At 35.3% G+C, this 17,467-nt stretch overlaps 1 protein-coding gene across 2 annotated transcripts in view; it reads left to right on the forward strand.

The window, feature by feature from the left end:
• Uba6 (ubiquitin like modifier activating enzyme 6) overlaps window positions 1–17,467 on the forward strand; it is an 85,982-nt gene that overhangs the window by 35,876 nt on the left and 32,639 nt on the right. For both annotated transcript variants that reach the window (XM_047565974.1, XM_047565976.1), the window contains exons 10-13: window positions 247–350; window positions 1,643–1,705; window positions 2,401–2,477; window positions 4,857–4,923. In XM_047565974.1, coding sequence (XP_047421930.1) covers window positions 247–350; window positions 1,643–1,705; window positions 2,401–2,477; window positions 4,857–4,923 — 311 coding nt within the window. The remainder of the gene's footprint in view (window positions 1–246; window positions 351–1,642; window positions 1,706–2,400; window positions 2,478–4,856; window positions 4,924–17,467) is intronic.

Consider the following 17,467-nt stretch of genomic DNA (forward strand, 5'->3'; position numbering starts at 1 on the left):
TTTGTTTTTCCTGTCTCTCTCTCTCTCTCTCAGATTTCTTGACCTTTTTTAGTTTTAGAGGTAACATTGGGAAAAATACTCTATATAGCTTCTCACATTCCCCCACGCTATAAATACCTGTATTGTAATTTCTTAATTTTATAAATTAGGGAGAATTAGTATCTTTATGAAAGTAAGTCTCCAAATATATATTTATATCCCTGTGTAATGTTTTTTTTTTTTGTTTTTTTGTTTTTTTTCTTCTAGTGGTATCACCATTTTCTTTTAGTATTGGTGATACTACAGAACTGGAACCATACTTACATGGAGGCATAGCTGTACAAGTTAAGACTCCTAAAACATTTTGCTTTGTAAGTAATTTTTTTATTTTGCTTCAAAAATATTTCCTTCTAGAAAAAGAATAAGGGAAAAAAGTAATGAAATACTCAGATAACCAAACAATTAATTTAAAAGCTGAAAAGATTTTGTTTTCTTTTTACCTTGTACCCACTTTGAGGAGAATGGAATCAATCTAAGAAACAAACTGATGTCAAAAACATGATATAATTGTTTTTTTAAACTTGTACTTGCTTTGAGGAAAATAGTATCAGTTGAAGAAACATACATCAAAAAAAACTAAGGTATACAAGTATTCCTCAAAGGAAATATACACTACTGAATAATCAAAGAGTTAATCATACTATTTACTTCCTAAGACAAATAAAACACATATATTCAAAAGATGTAACAAAAGTTGTTTTGCTTTATTAGTCAGTTTAATTTTTTAAAAGAAATATTTCTTTTATTATACTTAATTCAATTTTAATTTAAAAACAATTTTAAAATGATGTATATATTGGAAATGTAAAATAATTACCAGACATGAAAGGAAAATGTAAGTTGCCAAATATTATATAGAGACCTTATGATCTGAAAGTAAGGGATCTCTTGCTGCTTAAATCTTTAGATCACTTTTCATTATAATCTGTCTAATACATCTCTGGTTGTTTGTGGTCTTTTTGGTGATGTTATTTGGAATTTGGGGGCAGTTTTATTGCAAATTCTCAAGGTTTTAACTTTATTGACTTTTTTCCCCCCAGAACTTTTAACAATAATAGTACTCTTCAAGTCTTGTTCAAGGCAAAATTAAAACAATAAAATAGTACAGCTAGTCAGACCTGCCCCTATATACTCTTCTTGCTCTGTCTCCAGTTTTTAATTGAGTGTTTATACCTCAAATAATTTCAGGTTGAGTGGATAATTGGGATTAGTTGTTTTTCAGGTTTTAATTGTTTTTACCTTGGTGCTGTTTAATCCACCAAGATTTTATCTTACAATATCTATTCTAGTCTTGTCAGACATGTAGAGTATGCATAACAATATCAGAAAAAAAATCATAGGTTATAAATGATAACAATAAAGTTTTTGGAGTATACAGATGTTCCTACTAGTTCTTCTTAAGTTTACTACATAGAGCAGTTGTTTGTATGTAACTTCTTGTGGTAATAAGGGAGATTAGTAGCTATTTTATATTTTAGTTCAAACAAACTCTCAACATTATTTCAGACCTGTGGGAAAAATAAATTGCCTCTGTTGCACTGACATTTAATGGTGTATTTTGTCAAGTAATCACTCATTTGCTGTGAATTTCTTTTCCTATTAGGAATCGTTGGAGAAGCAGATAAAACATCCAAAGTGCCTTATTGCGGATTTTAGCAAACCTGAGGTAAATAAACACTTTGCAGGTTTGAAAGAGGCAGCAAAGTAGGGCATAGGAATTGGTAAGTGATTATAAAGTTAAAATGGACTAACCATGTACATATCTTGCTCTCAGGTTTTCTTAATTAAGGTTATACTCAGATATCTAAAATTGAAGAATTTAAACTGGAACTTGTATCTTGGAAAAAATATTAGAATGAAAAAGTTTTACTTGTATAGGATTTTTTTAAGTTTCGATTATTACAAAATAATTTCAATAACTTATACAAGTTGATTTTATTAAAATGTGTGTAGAGTTTAATAGAAAAGGAAACAATCTTACGCATTTTTTTTTTTAAATCACTGGGTATAATTTTGTAACAAATGTAATTGTGATATGAAAGGAATGAACAGTTTCCAAATTTGTAATTGTTGATAAAGAAGAATGATTAGGTGACCATGTACTTATTACTATTATTCAATTGATAATACTTTTAAGTTTCATATGAATATCCTGGTAATCACTAGTTATTCCACCTTGGGAGATATTCCTTGAAAAATACCTTTATTGTCTTGAGGTCATTTTATTTCTCAACTGATAATCAGTATGAATAGTATATTTTGGGGATTAAAATTAAATAATGTTTTAAAAGCATTTAGCCTAGTGCCTGGTGCATTCTATGCATTTATAAATGATGGCCAATTTTTAATGTTCTTAAATAGGCACCTTTACAGATTCACACAGCTATGCTTGCCTTGGACCAGTTTCAGGAGAACTATAACCGCAAGCCAAATATTGGGTAATTTTTTGTTATTGTTTAAAAAGAATTATTTTCCTTTATATAAAAACAGTATTTCAAAAATTAGCATTTTTTAAAGCAAGTCCCTGGTAATTGCAAAAGCAGTAATACATTAAACTATGTAAGCATTTATTATGACTTTCTGATCCTTTAAAAAAATGAAATCAGACTAAATGTGAATTTTTCCATTTTGAACACTTTAAAATTTACAACTTTTAAAACAAAAAATAATCTGAGAATTACTGAGCTATTAATTCATCATACTTTTTGTGCTTTGTATTAAAACTAAATTTTATTTATATATTGTTAGGTGATCATGACTTTGAAGTAATTTGTTTATTTATAAGCCAGTTATCTTTAAATCAATGAAGCACTGTTGGCAGAATTCCTCATTCTTCACTGTGATACATTCATATATGTACATAGTATAGTTTGATCAGTTTCATTCCACCATTCTTCCCTTTTCTCATGCCTTCTCCCTCCCCCCAGTTGTCTTCTTTAATCCACTGGGTTCTCTTCTGTTTTTGTGGAATTCTCCCCACTTTTTTCTTTATTTATTTTAGTCAACTTCCACATATGAGAAGAAAACATTTGACCCTTGACTTTTTGGGTCTGGCTTATTTCAGTTAGCATTATGTTCTCCAGTTCCATCCATTCATGAGCAAACTTTATAATTTCATTCTTCTTTATGGCAGGGTAAAATGTTGTTGTGTATATATACCACATTTATCTATTCATCTGTTGACAGGCATCTGGTCTGGTTATATAACTTGGCTAATGTGCTGCTATAATCATTGATATGGCTATATTCCTACAGTATGTCTATTTTATTCCATTTTTCAAAGTGCTGGGAGATTTTTTTTTAATTTGTTCTTTTTAGACATACATGACAGTAGGGTATATTTTGACATGTTCTGCATATATGGGGTACAACTTATTTGAATTAGGACCCTATTTTGTGGTTGTACATGATGTGGAGTTATACTGGTCATGTATTCATATATGAACATAGGAAAGTTATGTCAGATTCATTCTACTGTCTTTCCTATTCCTATCCCCCTTTCTTCCCTTCCTTCCCCTTTGTTTAATCCACAGAACTTCTGTTCTTACCCTCCCCATCCCCTTGTGGTTTAATATCCACATATTAAAGAGAACATTTGACCTTTGGGTTTTGGGAGATTGGCTTATTTCACTTAACATGATCTCCAGATTCATCCATTTACTAGCAAATTCCATAATCATTCTTCTTTATGACTGAGTGATATTCTGTTCTATAAATATACTACATTTTCTTTATCCACTTACCTGTTGAAGAGCACCTGTTGATTCCATAGCTTAGCTGTTGTGATTCAAGCTGCTTTAAACATTGATTGGCTGCATCACTATAGTAGGCTGATTTTAGGTCCTTTGGGTATATAGTGAGGTGTGAGATAACCAGGTCCAGTGGTGGTCCCATTGCTAGTTTTTTGAGGAATCTTCATACTGCTTTCCAGAGTGGTTGCACCAATTTGCAGTCCCACACACAATCTGTGAGTGTACTCTTTTCCCCTCATCCTCACCAACATGTTATTGTTGCTGTATTCTTGATAATTGCCATTCTGCCTAGAGTGAGATAAAATCTCAGTGTAGTTTTAATTTGCATTTCTCTAATTGCTAGAGATGTTAAAATTTTTTTTTTATATAGTTGTTGACCATTCGACCATTCATTTTTCTTTTGTGAAGTGCCTGTTCAGTTCCTTTGCCCATTTGATTGGGGTATTTGGGTTTGGTTTTGTTGTTGTTGTTGTTGTTGTTTGTTTTTAGTGTAAGTTTTTTGTTTCTTTATATATCCTGGAGATTAATGCTTTATCTGAGGTGCAGGTGGCAAAGATTTTCTCCCATTCTGTAGGCTCTTTCTTTACATTCTTGATTGTTTCTTTGCTGTGAAGAAGCTTTTTAGTTTGCCAGTATGCCTATTTTAGATCTTCGATATATGCCAGGGACTGGGATAGCTTTAGGTATATCTATAATGCACTGATTTTAAAAAAAAAAAAACACCATGAATATGTAGAAGAAAAATTGGTAGAATAACAGAAATGTAACAGTGGGTAGAGGGGAAGAAAGGGGAAGTACTGGGACTGAATTAGAACAAATTAAATTTCATGCTTGTATAATTATGTGAACCCCAATAATATGCATAACTATAATGCACTAATGAAAAATTTTATAAGAATTCTGTGCAAAAAAATCTTGCTTTTCTTTCAAATTTTTTATAAAGTATTGTTTTTATTTAAAAATCCATATTCATATATAAATATCTTATATTTTACTTTTGAACATGGACCTCTTTTTATGGCAGTTGAGAAATTGATGTCGTGGTGCTTTTTTTTTGAATTGTAGATGTCAACAAGATTCAGAAGAACTTTTGAAACTAGCAACATCTATAAGTGAAACCTTGGAAGAGAAGGTAAATGTTCAAAGTTATGGTTGTTAAAAAGATTTGTTTGTAACATGTAAGTTTTCTGTATATTAACATTCTTCTGAACTAGGCAGTATGGCATATACCTGTAATATTAGCTACTCAGGAGGCTGAAGCAGAAAGAATACAACAAATTGGAGGCCAACCTCATGAACTTAAATTAGCAAGACCTTGTCTCAAAATAAAAATAAGAAAGGTTTGAGGAAGTAACTCAGTGGTAGAACGCTCCTGGATTAAATACCCAGTACCACCAAAAACAAAACAAAAATTCTCTTTCCTACAAATCCCAGCTTTGCTGCTTATGGATACTGTGACAGGGGATAATTTTTTCATTTTGTACTACTTTATCTTTTGAGTCTATAAAATAAGATTGACCTACCTCATAAGATTGTTGTGAACACTAATGATTATGTTGTGAACATAAATGATTTGATTTTGTAAAATACTTAGAATACTTAGAATAACATTTAATAATCACTATTTGCTGCTGCTGTTATATTAGTGCTATTTACATTATTACTTATCATTCTGTTCTGATTTACTCAATTTGTTAACCTGCTCAAACTTCCTATATAAAATCATCAACTTTTTTACATACCATCTCTTATACATTGTACATTTAAATATCATAATTGTCCCAAAACTTTTTTTTTATTCTTTTTAGATATACATGACAATAAGATGTATTTTGACATATTATACATGCATGGAGTATAACTTGTTCTAATTAGAATTCCATTGTGGTTGTACATGATGTGGCATTATACTGGTTATATATTCATATATGAACATAGGAAAGTTGCATCAAATTCATTCTACTATCTTTCCTACTCCCATCCTTCTTCCCTTCCCTTCATTCTCCTTTGTCTAATCCAGTGAACTTCCCTCCCCCTCCTTATTATGTGTTAACATCCACTTATGAGAGAGAACATTCAGCCTTTAATTTTTTGGGTTTGGCTTTATGTCACTTAGCATGATATTCTTCAACTCCATCCATTTACCTGCAAATGCCATAGTTTCTTCCTTCTTTATGACTAAGTAATATTCCATTGTGTATATATACCACTTTTTCTTTATCCATTCATCTGTTGTTAGGTTGGTTCCATAGTTAGCTAATGTGAATTGAGCTGCTCTAAATATTGATGTGACTTTGTCACTATAGTATGCTAATTTTAAGTCCTTTGGGTATATACTGAGGAGTGGGATAACCAGGTCGAATGGTGGTTCCATTCCTATGTGTTTCTGTTTGTTTGTTTGTTTGTTTCTTATTGTAAACAAATGGGATACATGTTGTTTCTCTGTTTGTACATGGAGTAACGGCATACCATTTGTGTAATCATAAATTTACATAGGGTAATGTTGTTTGATTCATTCTGTTATTTTTTCCCTTCCCCCCCACTCCTCCCACCCCCTATCTGTTTTTGTTTCTTCTTTTTTTTTTTTTATTTTTTTTGTTATTGTCGTAGATGGACAAAATACCTTAATTTTATTCATTTATTTTTTTGTGGTGCTGAGGATCAAACCCAGTGCCTCACATGTGCTAGTCAAGTGCTCTACCACCAAGCCACAACCCCAGCCCCTATTACTAGTTTTTTGAGGAATCTTCATACCACTTTCCAGAGTAGTTGCACCAATTTGCAGTCCCACCAGCAATCTGGGTGTGCCCTTTCCCTTCATCCTCACTAACATTTATTGTTGCTTGTATTCTTGATAATTGCCATTCTGACTGGAGTGAGATAGAATCTCAGTGTGGTTTTAATTTGCATTTCTCTAATTGCTAGAGATGTTGAACTTGTTTGTTTTTATATATTTGTTGACCATTCATATTTCTTCTGTGAAGTGCCTATTTAGTTTCTTTGCCCATTTATTGATTGGGTTATTTGCTTTTTGGTGTTAATTTTCTGATTTCTTTATGTATACTGGAGATTAATGTTCAATCTGAGGTGCAGGTAGCAAAGATTTTCTCACATTCTGTAGGCTGTCTCTGCACATTCTTGATTTTTTGCTGTGAAGAAGCTTTTAGTTTTATGCTGCCCCATTTATTAATTCTTGATTTTACTTCTTGCACTTTAGGAGTAGATAGCCTCCATGTTCAAGTGGTATTCATCCCCAGGGATGCAAGCTTGGTTCAGCATACAGAAATCAATAAACATAATTTATCACATCATAGTCTTAAAACTAAAAATCACATGATTATCTCAACAGATGCAGAGAAAGCATTTGACAAAATATAGCATCCATTCATGTTCAGAACTCTAAAAAACACTACAGAAAGTAAGAACATACCTCAACACTGTAAAATTATATATGTTAAACCCAAGACCAACATTATTCTGAATTAAAAGCATTCCCTCTGAAAACTGGAAGACAGGGATGCCCTCTTTCACCAGTCCTATTCAACATACTCCTTGATGAAACCCTAGCCAGAGCAAGTAGACAAAAGAAAGAGATTAATGTAATACAAATAGGAAAAGAAGAGCTCAAACTATCCCTATTTGCCAAAGATATAATTCTACATTTAGAAGACCCAAAAATCTCTACAGACTACTTCTAGAACTCATAAACAAATTGAGCAAAATAGCAGGATATAAAATTAACACCCATAAATCATTGTGTTCCTATACACCAATTATGAAATCAACTGAAAGAGAAGTTAGGAGAACCATCCCATTCACAGTAAACTCCAAAAAAAAAAAAAAATACAAAAAACTTGGGAATCAATCTAACAAATGAGATGAAAGACTTCTAAGTGAAAACTACAGAACCCTAAAAAAAGAAATTGAAGAAGACCTTAGAAGACAGAAAGATTTCCCATGTTCTTGGATAGACAGAATTAATATTGTCAAAATGGGCCACACTATTAAAAATGCTACACTGATTTAGTGCAATTCCTGTTAAAATTCTAATGACATTCTTCATAGAAATAGAAGAGGCAGTCATTAAATTCATTTGGAAAAATAAGAGTCACAGAATAACCAAAACAATCCTTAGCAAAAAAAGTGAAACAGTCTGTTGGAAGCTGTGTATAAATTATGGGTTTATTTGAGCCAACGTAAGTCAGAGAGGCTACTTTTCTGGGAACTCCTGGGTGAAATTCCCTGGTTCAACAAAGCCCAGATCATGATGACGTGGCACCCCGCCTTAGCTCACAGCCATAGATTCAAATGCAGCCTCCAGGAGATGGGCATAACCTGCCAAGCCCCAGACAACTTGTTTTTCCCATCTTTATCCTGTTTTCCTCAAAGAGCCTGAAACCCTTTGATGTATTTCCCATTAAAGACTGGGGCCTTTTTTCCTCATTCAGTTCTAGTTTCTATCAGGGCTGGAAGACCTACCAGGCATCCCCCTTTTAAATCTAATTTGTCTATTATCCTTTTTTCCTTGCTGATTATTTTCAGACTCTTTATTTTCCCAGCTGGTTCATAGCTCCAGGCAGGAATCAACTCTACCAGGGTGCTGGTAACTCCGGCAGGAGTCATCAGAATACTAGACCTTAAGTAATACTACAAAGGTATCATAACAAAAACAGCATTATATTGACACAAAAACAGACATAAAGACCTATAGAACAGAATAGAAGACACAGACAAATCCACATATATACAGTTATCTCATTCTAGACAAAAACACTGTAAACATACATTGGAGAAAAGATAACCTCTTCAAAAAGTGGTGCTTGGAAAACTAGAACTCCAGATGTAGCACAATGAAATTGACCTGTCTCTCTCAACCTGCACAAAACTCAACTCAGAATGGCTCACAGACCTAGGCATTAAACCAGAGTCTCCGCGTCTACTAGAAGAAAATGTAGGCCCAACTCTCTATCATGTTGTCTTAGGACCTAACTTCTTCAACAAGACTCCTAAAATATTATTTTAGTCACCTTTTTCACTGCTGTGACTAAAAGACCCAAGCAGCACAATTGTAGTAGAGGAAAAGTTTATTTGGGGGCTCAGAGTTTCAGAGGAATCAATCCATAGATAGCAAGACTCCATTACTCAGGGCTCATAGCAGAAGAGTGTGGCAGAGGAAAGCAACTCACATGTTGATCAAAGAAGAGAGAGAGGTCTTCACTTGCCAGATACAAATATGTACCCCAAAGCCACACCCTACCATTTCAATTATCACTTAGTTAATCCCTATCAGGAGATTAATTCACTAATTGTATTAAGACTCTCACAACACAATCTCAGAACCTTCTCCTGTTGTCTCACATGTGAGCTTCTGGAGGACATCTCACATACAAACCTTAATAAATACATATCATTTTGAATCTGACCTCTTTAAATAAGTTTAACAAGTTTGAGTTTCATTTATGTTGCTACATGATCATTTCATTTTATTACTGAGTAGTATTGCATTATATAAGTGTACACAGTTTGTCCCTGCATCACTTGGTGCACATGTTTCTAGTTTGAGCAGTTAGAAACATAGCTGCCATAGTCAGATTGTGGAACCAACCTAGATGCCCTTCAGTTGATGAATGGATAAAGAAACTGTGGCATATATATACAATGGAATATTACTCCGCAATGAAGAATGATAAAATTATGGCATTTGCAGGCAAATGGATGAAATTGGAGAATATCATGCTAAGTGAGATAAGCCAATCTCAAAAAACTAAAGGACGAATGATCACGCTGATAAGCGGATGAGGACATATAATGGGTGGTGGGAGGGATTAGCATTAGGTTTAGGGTTAGGGATAAGGAGTGTGGTAAGAATGAAAGAAAGAAGGACTGTATAGAGGGAAAAGAGGGGTGGGAAGGGTGGGGGGGGAGGGAAAAAATAATGAATCAAACATCATTGCCCTATGTAAACGTATGATTACACAAATGGTATGCCTTGACTCCATATACAAATAGAGAAACAACATGTATCCCATTTGTATACAATAATAATGAAAAAAAAAAAATAGCTGCTCCAAATATTTGCATACAAATTTTGATACACATATATATTCCTTTCTCTTGTGCAGATACCTAGAAGTATATTACCAATTTATATGACAGGCATAAAATGAGATATGTTTAATGTTATTAGAAATTTTATTTTTTTATTATTGTATACAAATGGAATACATGTTGTTTCTCTATTTGTACATGGAGTCAAGGCATACCATTTGTGTAATCATGCGTTTACATAGGGCAATGATGTTTGATTATTTTTTTCCCTTCCCCCCACCCCTCTCACCCCTCTTTTCCCTCTATACAGTACTTCTTTCCTTCATTCTTACCACACTCCTTATCCCTAACCCTAAACCTAACCCTAAACCTAATGCTAACCCCTCCCACCCCCCATTATATGTCATCATCCGCTTATCAGCGAGATCATTCGTCTTTTGGTTTTTTGAGATTGGCTTATCTCACTTAGCATGATATTCTCCAATTTCATCCATTTGCCTGCAAATGCCATAATTTTATCATTTTTCATTGCGGAGTAATATTCCATTGTATAAATATGCCACAGTTTCTTTATCCATTCATCAACTGAAGGGCATCTAGGTTGGTTCCACAATCTGGCTATGGTGAATTGAGCAGCAATGAACATTGATGTGGCTGTATCTCTGTAGTATGCTGATTTTAAGTCCTTTGGGTATAGGCCAAGGAGTGGGATAGCTGGGTCAAATGGTGTTTCCATTCCAAGCTTTCTGAGGAATCTCCATAATGCTTTCCAGAGTGGCTGCACTAATTTGCAACCCCACCAGCAATGTATGAGTGTTCCTTTTTCCCCACATCCTCGCCAACACCTATTGTTGCTTGTGTTCTTGATAATCGCCATTCTAATTGGGGTGAGATGAAATCTTAGGGTAGTTTTGATTTGCATCTCCCTTATTACTAGGGATGTTGAACATTTTTTCATATATCTGTTGATTGCTTGTAGATCTTCTTCTGTGAAGTGTCTGTTCATTTCCTTAGCCCATTTGTTGATTGGATTATTTGTATTCTTGGTGTAGAGTTTTTTGAGTTCGTTATAGATTCTGGAAATTAGCACTCTATCTGAAGTATGGTTGGCAAAGATATTCTCCCACTCTGTAGGCTCTCTCTTCACATTGCTGATAGTTTCCTTTGCTGAGAGAAAGCTTTTTAGTTTGAATCTATCCCAGTTGTTGATTCTTGCTTTTATTTCTTGTGCTATGGGAGTCCTGTTAAGGAAGTCTGATCCTAAGCCAACAAGTTGAAGGTTTGGACCTACTTTTTCTTCTATAAGATGCAGGGTCTCTGGTCTGATTCCGAGGTCCTTGATCCATTTTGAGTTGAGTTTTGTGTAGGGTGAGAGATAGGGGTTTAATTTCATTCTATTGCATATGGTTTTCCAGTTTTCCCAGCACCATTTGTTGAAGAGGCTATCTTTTCTCCATTGCATATTTTTGGAACCTTTGTCTAGTATGAGAAAATTGTATTTATTTGGGTTTGTGTCCATGTCCTCTATTCTGTACCATTGATCTACCTGTCTATTTTGGTACCAATACCATGCCGTTTTTGTTACTATTGCTTTGTAGTAGAGCTGAAGATCTGGTATTGGAATATCCCCTGCTTCGCTCTTTCTACTGAGGATTGCTTTAGCTATTCTAGGTTTTTTATTCTTCCAGATGAATTTCATAATTGCTTGCTCTATTTCTGCAAGGTACATCATTGGGATTTTAATTGGAATTGCATTGAATCTGTATAGCACTTTAGGTAGTATAGCCATTTTGACAATATTAATTCTGCCTATCCAGGAACATGGGAGATCTTTCCATCTTCTAAGGTTTTCTTGAATTTCTTTAGTGTTCTGTAATTCTCATTGTAAAGGTCTTGCACCTCTTTAGTGAGATTGATTCCCAAGTATTTTATTTTTTTCGATGCTATTGTGAATGGGGTAGTTTTCCTAATTTCTCTTTCTGAAGATTCATCACTTATGTATAAAAATGCATTGGATTTATGAGCATTGATCTTGTAACCTGCTACTTTACTGAATTCACTTATGAGTTCTAAAAGTTTTCTGGTGGAATTTCCAGGTTCCTCTAAATATATAATCATGTCATTAGCGAACAGGGATAGTTTGAGTTCTTCTTTTCCTATTCATATCCCTTTAATTTCTTTGGTTTGTCTGATTGCTCTGGCTAGAGTCTCAAAGATGATGTTGAATAGAAGTGGTGAAAGAGGGCATCCCTGCCTTGTTCCAGTTTTTAGGGGGAACGCTTTCAGTTTTTCACCATTTAGAATGATATTGGCCATGGGCTTAGCGTAGATGGCCTTTATAATGTTAAGGAATGTTCCCACTACTCCAATTTTTTCTAGTGTTTTGAGCATGAAAGGATGCTGTATTTTATCGAATGCTTTTTCTGCATCTATTGAAATAATCATGTGATTCTTAACTTTAAGTCTGTTGATATGGTGAATGACATTTATTGATTTCCGAATGTTGAACCAACCTTGCATCCCTGGGATAAAACCCACTTGATCGTGGTGCACTATCTTTTTAATATATATTTGTATGCGATTTGCTGAAATTTTGTTGAGAATTTTTGCCTCGATGTTCATTAAGGATATTGGTCTAAAATTTTCTTTCCTCGATGTGTCTCTGTCTGGTCTAGGTATCAGGGTGATATTGGATTCATAGAACGAGTTTGGGATAGTTTGAGGAGTATTGGAATGAGCTCTTCTTTAAAGGTTTTGTAGAACTCGGCTGAGAACCCATCTGGTCCCGGACTTTTCTTTGTTGGTAGGCTTTTGATGACCTCTTCTATTTCATTGCTTGAGATTGGTTTATTTAAGTTGTGTATGTCCTCCTCGTTCAGTTTAGGTAATTCATATGTCTCTAGAAATTTGTTGATGTCTTCGAGGTTTTTTGTTTTGTTGGAGTATAGATTTTCAAAATAGCTTCTAATTATGTTTTGTATTTCACTCGTGCCTGTTGTGATGTTTCCTTGTTCATTCCGAATTTTAGTAATTTGAGTTTTCTCCCTCTTTCTCTTTGTTAGTGTGGCTAAGGGTTTATCAATTTTATTTATTTTTTCAAAGAACCAACTATTTATTTTGTTAATTTTTCCGATTGTTTCTTTTGTTTTGATTTCGTTGATTTCGGCTCTGATTTTAACTATTTCCTGTCTTCTACTACTTTTGGTATTGGTCTGCTCTTCTTTTTCTAGCGCTTTGAGCTGTAGTGTTAAGTCGTTTATTTGTTAATTTCTACTTCTTTTTTTGAATGCGCCCCATGAAATAAATCTTCCTCTAAGTACTGCTTTCATAGTGTCCCAGAGATTTTGATATGATGTGTCTTTGTTCTCGTTTACTTCTAACAATATTTTTATTTCCCTCCTGATGTTTTCTGTTATCCATTCATCATATAATAGTGTATTATTTAAATTCCAGGTGTTGGAGAAATTTCTGTTTTTTATTCTGTCATTTAATTCTAATTTCAATCCATTATGTCTGATAGAGTACAAGGTAGTATCTCTATCTTCTTGTATTTACTAACAGTAGCTTTGTGGCATAAAATATGGTCTATTTTAGAGAAGGATCCATGTGCTGCTGAGAAGAAAGTGTATTCGTTCTTTGTTGGATGGAATATTCTATATATGTCCGTTAAGTCTAAATTGTTGATTCTGTTGTTGAGATCTATAGTTTCTTTATTCAATTTTTGTTTGGACGATCTATTCAGTGGTGAGAGAGGTGTGTTAAAATCGCCTAGTATTTTTGTGTTGTGGTCTATTTGATTTCTGGAATTGAGAAGGATTTGTTTGACGTACGTGAATGAGCCAATGTTCGGGGCATAGATATTTATGATTGTTATATTTTGCTGATTTATGCTTCCCTTAAGCAGCATGTAATGTCCTTCTTTATCCCTTCTGACTAGTTTTGGTTTGAAGTCCACATTGTTGTAATTTTGTATGTTTGGAGTTCTATAAGCCTCTTGTACTTGGTTTTCCATTTCATTCTTCAGATTTGGGAAATTTTCTGATATTATTTCATTGAATAGATTGTTCATTCCTTTGGTTTGTTTCTCTAAGCCTTCCTCAATCCCAATAATTCTTAAATTTGGCCTTTTCATAATATCCCATAATTCTTGTAGATTCTGTTCATGATTTCTTACCATCTTCTCTGTTTGGCCAACTTTGTTTTCAAGATTAAATAATTTGTCTTCAATGTCTGAGGTTCTGTCTTCCAGGTGTTCTATCCTATTGGTTATGCTTTCTATGGAGTTTTTAACTTGGTTTATTGTTTCCTTCATTTCAAGTATTTCAGTTTGTTTTTTTTTTTTCGGTATCTCTAACTCTTTATTGAAATGATCTCTTGCTTCCCGTATTTGGTCTTTTAACTGTTGATTGGTGCGATCATTTAATGCCTGTATTTGCTCTTTCATCTCCTCCTTCAATGCCTGCATTTGCTCTTTCATCTCCTCATTTGCTTCCCTGATTGTTCTAATTATGTACATTCTGAACTCCCTTTCTGACATTTCTTCTGCTGTGCTGTCATTGGGTTTTATTGATGTAGTATCTAGGTTTGTTTGGGACATTTTCTTCCCTTGTTTTCTCATATTGGTCAGCTGTCAGTGGGACCCTGAGATATTGCAGATTTCTGCTATTGGCTTATAGTGTCCCGGTAGATTTCCAGTGTATCACCTCCCAGCCTTCAGTAGCCTGAAGTCTTGGAGGAACTTGATAATGCAGTGCATCTGAAGAAAGCTGCCCCTAGCCCCCTACTGGTTCCAGGGTTTGGAGCTGGCTCTGTGTGGAAAGGCTCTCACTGGGGGCCTGCACCGTGCAGCTGGCCGTGTGGGGGGAGCCCACTGCCGGAGTGTGGAAGGCTACCTTGGGAAGACTCTAGCTGCCCTGCCCTGCTCTGATAAGCCACCTCTATCTGTGCCTGCCACCCGGGCCGAGCTTTACCCAGTGGGCAGACTCACCCGTGGCTCTATTTCAGTCCGAGTCTCTCAATGCCTCCCCTTCTTTTTTTTTTTTTTTTTTTTTTTTTTTTTTTTGTTTGCGGTGCTGGGGATTGAACCCAGGGCCTTGTGCTTGCGAGGCAGGCACTCTACCAACTGAGCTATATCCCCAGCCCTGCCTCCCCTTCTTAACTCCTGGGTTCTGGAGCGACTGGGGATGCAGTCACCCTCTAGGCCGCCATCTTGGATCGCCCCTTGTAAAGAGCCTGCGGCCGGAGTGGGCAGAGCCGCCTGAAGAGGTCTCTGGCTGCCCTGCCCTGATCCCAGAGGGTGCTTGCGGATCGAAGCTCTCCGTTGGTTCGGGGACTTGTGGCTGGTTCTATGTAGAAAGCCTCTCACTGGGCGTTCTGCTCCGAGAAGCTAGCCTTGAAAGGCACCTCCCACTGCAGGGGTCCAGGCTGCTTGGGGAAGTCTCTGGCTGCCCTATCCTGGTCCCTGAAGCTGCTTGTGTGCCGGAGTACGCTGGGAGTACGCTGCGCTTGCTCCGGGAGTTGGAGCTTGTTCTGGTCAGAAAGACTCTCACTAGGGGGCCCGCTCTGAGAACCTGGAGAAGCTGGCTGTGTGGGCGGGGCCCACCGCCAGAGTGCGCAGGGCTGCCTGTGGAAGACTCTAGCTGCCCTGTCCTGCTCCGATAAGCCACCTCTATCTGGGCCTGCCACCCGGGCCGAGCTTTACCCAGTGGGCAGACTCACCTGTGGCTCTATTTTGGTCCGAGTCTCTCAATGCCTCCCCTTCTTAACTCCTGGGTTCTGGAGCGACTGGGGGTGCCGTCACCCTCTAGGCCGCCATATTGGACTGCCCCCTTGTTATTAGAAATTGCCAAGCTATTGTACAAAGCAGTTGCACCATTTTGCATTCCATCAGAAATTTATGAGTTTCAGTTGCTATACATTTTTTCTACATTGGCTTTTTTATTTTTAACCTGTTTAACATGTGTAATTGTGTCTGATTATGGATTTATTTTCTTATTGTAGAGTTCTGTACATATCATTAGATGTTTTAGATATGCATTTTTTATCCGCTGCATGTTTTATAAGTAGTCTCTTAAGTTTAATGTTTCTATTTTTCCTCTGTGGTTTGTGCCCGTTTTCTCCTAAAATTTTATTATTTGTTTTGTGATGCTAGAGATTGGGCCTAAGACCTACCACTTGGGCGAATACCTGCCACTGAGTTGGTTCTTAGCCCTTAGAACTTTTTTTGACCCAAGTTCACAAAATTCTTCTCTATTTTTTTTTTTTTCTAAAAGTTTATAATTCAGTAGTTAAATTTTAGCTTCATCTTTGTATACTGTGCAGAGGGATCAAGCTATGACAATGTGGAATACAAATCAAGTACACCTGATTACCTACTAATTTTACATACAGTTTTGTAGTTTTCTGAGTTCCTTTTTATTTACAGTACAAAGTAGAGATCAGCACTAGTTTTATTGTATACGAATATCCAGTATTTCTAGTCCATTTGTTGGAAAGACCATCTTTCCATATTGAAATATCTTAGCATTTTTACCAACAAATTCTTCCCCTGGGTAAAGTAGAATGGATCATTTCTGTTCTTAGTTTTGAAATTCCCATTGAAAGTATTTTGTTGTTTTTTCCTCTCCCAATCTTCTAAGTACTTGTTAAGAATATATAATTTATTCATATATACTTTTACTTGTGAGGGAGAAGTTTGTAGTAGCTGAAATGTTTTCATTTAAATTTTCTGTTTTCCTTTTACATTAGCTTTATGTTGTAGATTGCCTTTTTGCTTATCTTTTGGACAGGGAAGTATTTTTGTACTTTTCAGATTCCTATTTCTATAACACTATTCTCTCAGGATGGTGAAAAGGAGTTTCCTTAATGGATAATTTTTTGTTGTTGTTGATGGAAAGATGTTGGTGTATCTTGAGGATCTCTTTGACTTCTGCCAAATCCTTACCTTTTCTCTCCAGTATTTTCTATCAAAAGATGTCTTCCCACTTTCTATTTACATTATTCTCTCCCAGAGTTTTTTCACTCTAGCCAGTACTGAGATCTTTCAAATTACTGTGTTCAGCATGTGGAATTTAATGTGTGAGACTTTTTCTTCTTCTCAGGATGTTTTTGACTATGCTTACTGATCTTTGGGCTTTCACTGTATGTACTATGTCTCTTCATATATCCTGCCTCGTGGGCAGGCCTGTAGCCATAACAAGTCCACAGTTTGCTCTGTTGGAGTTTGACATCTTTACTTAGAAGTAATTTAAAGTTCATAATAGTCTTTTTCCTAGTAATATTTTTGGTTTTGTGCCTATGAGTGTTTTTTGATGATCAAGGAAATTTAGATTTAGAATGCTGTAGCTATTTTGGGATAAATGAAAATTCTCAAGATTTGGATGTTTTTTATGTTTTCTACTGAAAAATAACAGAATCTCGGGAAATAGTATAACCTAATGATAAAAATAAAACTGTGAAGTTGACATTTTGCATTCAAATCCTGGCTTACCAGTTTGCTAGCTATAAAATCTTAAGTTACTTAATCTTTCAAAGTTTTGGTTTTTCACTTACATAATAAAAATTATATTTCCTAGGATTATCTGGAAGATTTTATAGGAACTTAGTATGCATCTTGGCACAGTAGATAC

Source organism: Sciurus carolinensis, chromosome 10 (genome assembly GCF_902686445.1).
Source record: "Sciurus carolinensis chromosome 10, mSciCar1.2, whole genome shotgun sequence".
In the NCBI taxonomy this organism is placed as follows: Eukaryota; Metazoa; Chordata; class Mammalia; order Rodentia; family Sciuridae; genus Sciurus; species Sciurus carolinensis.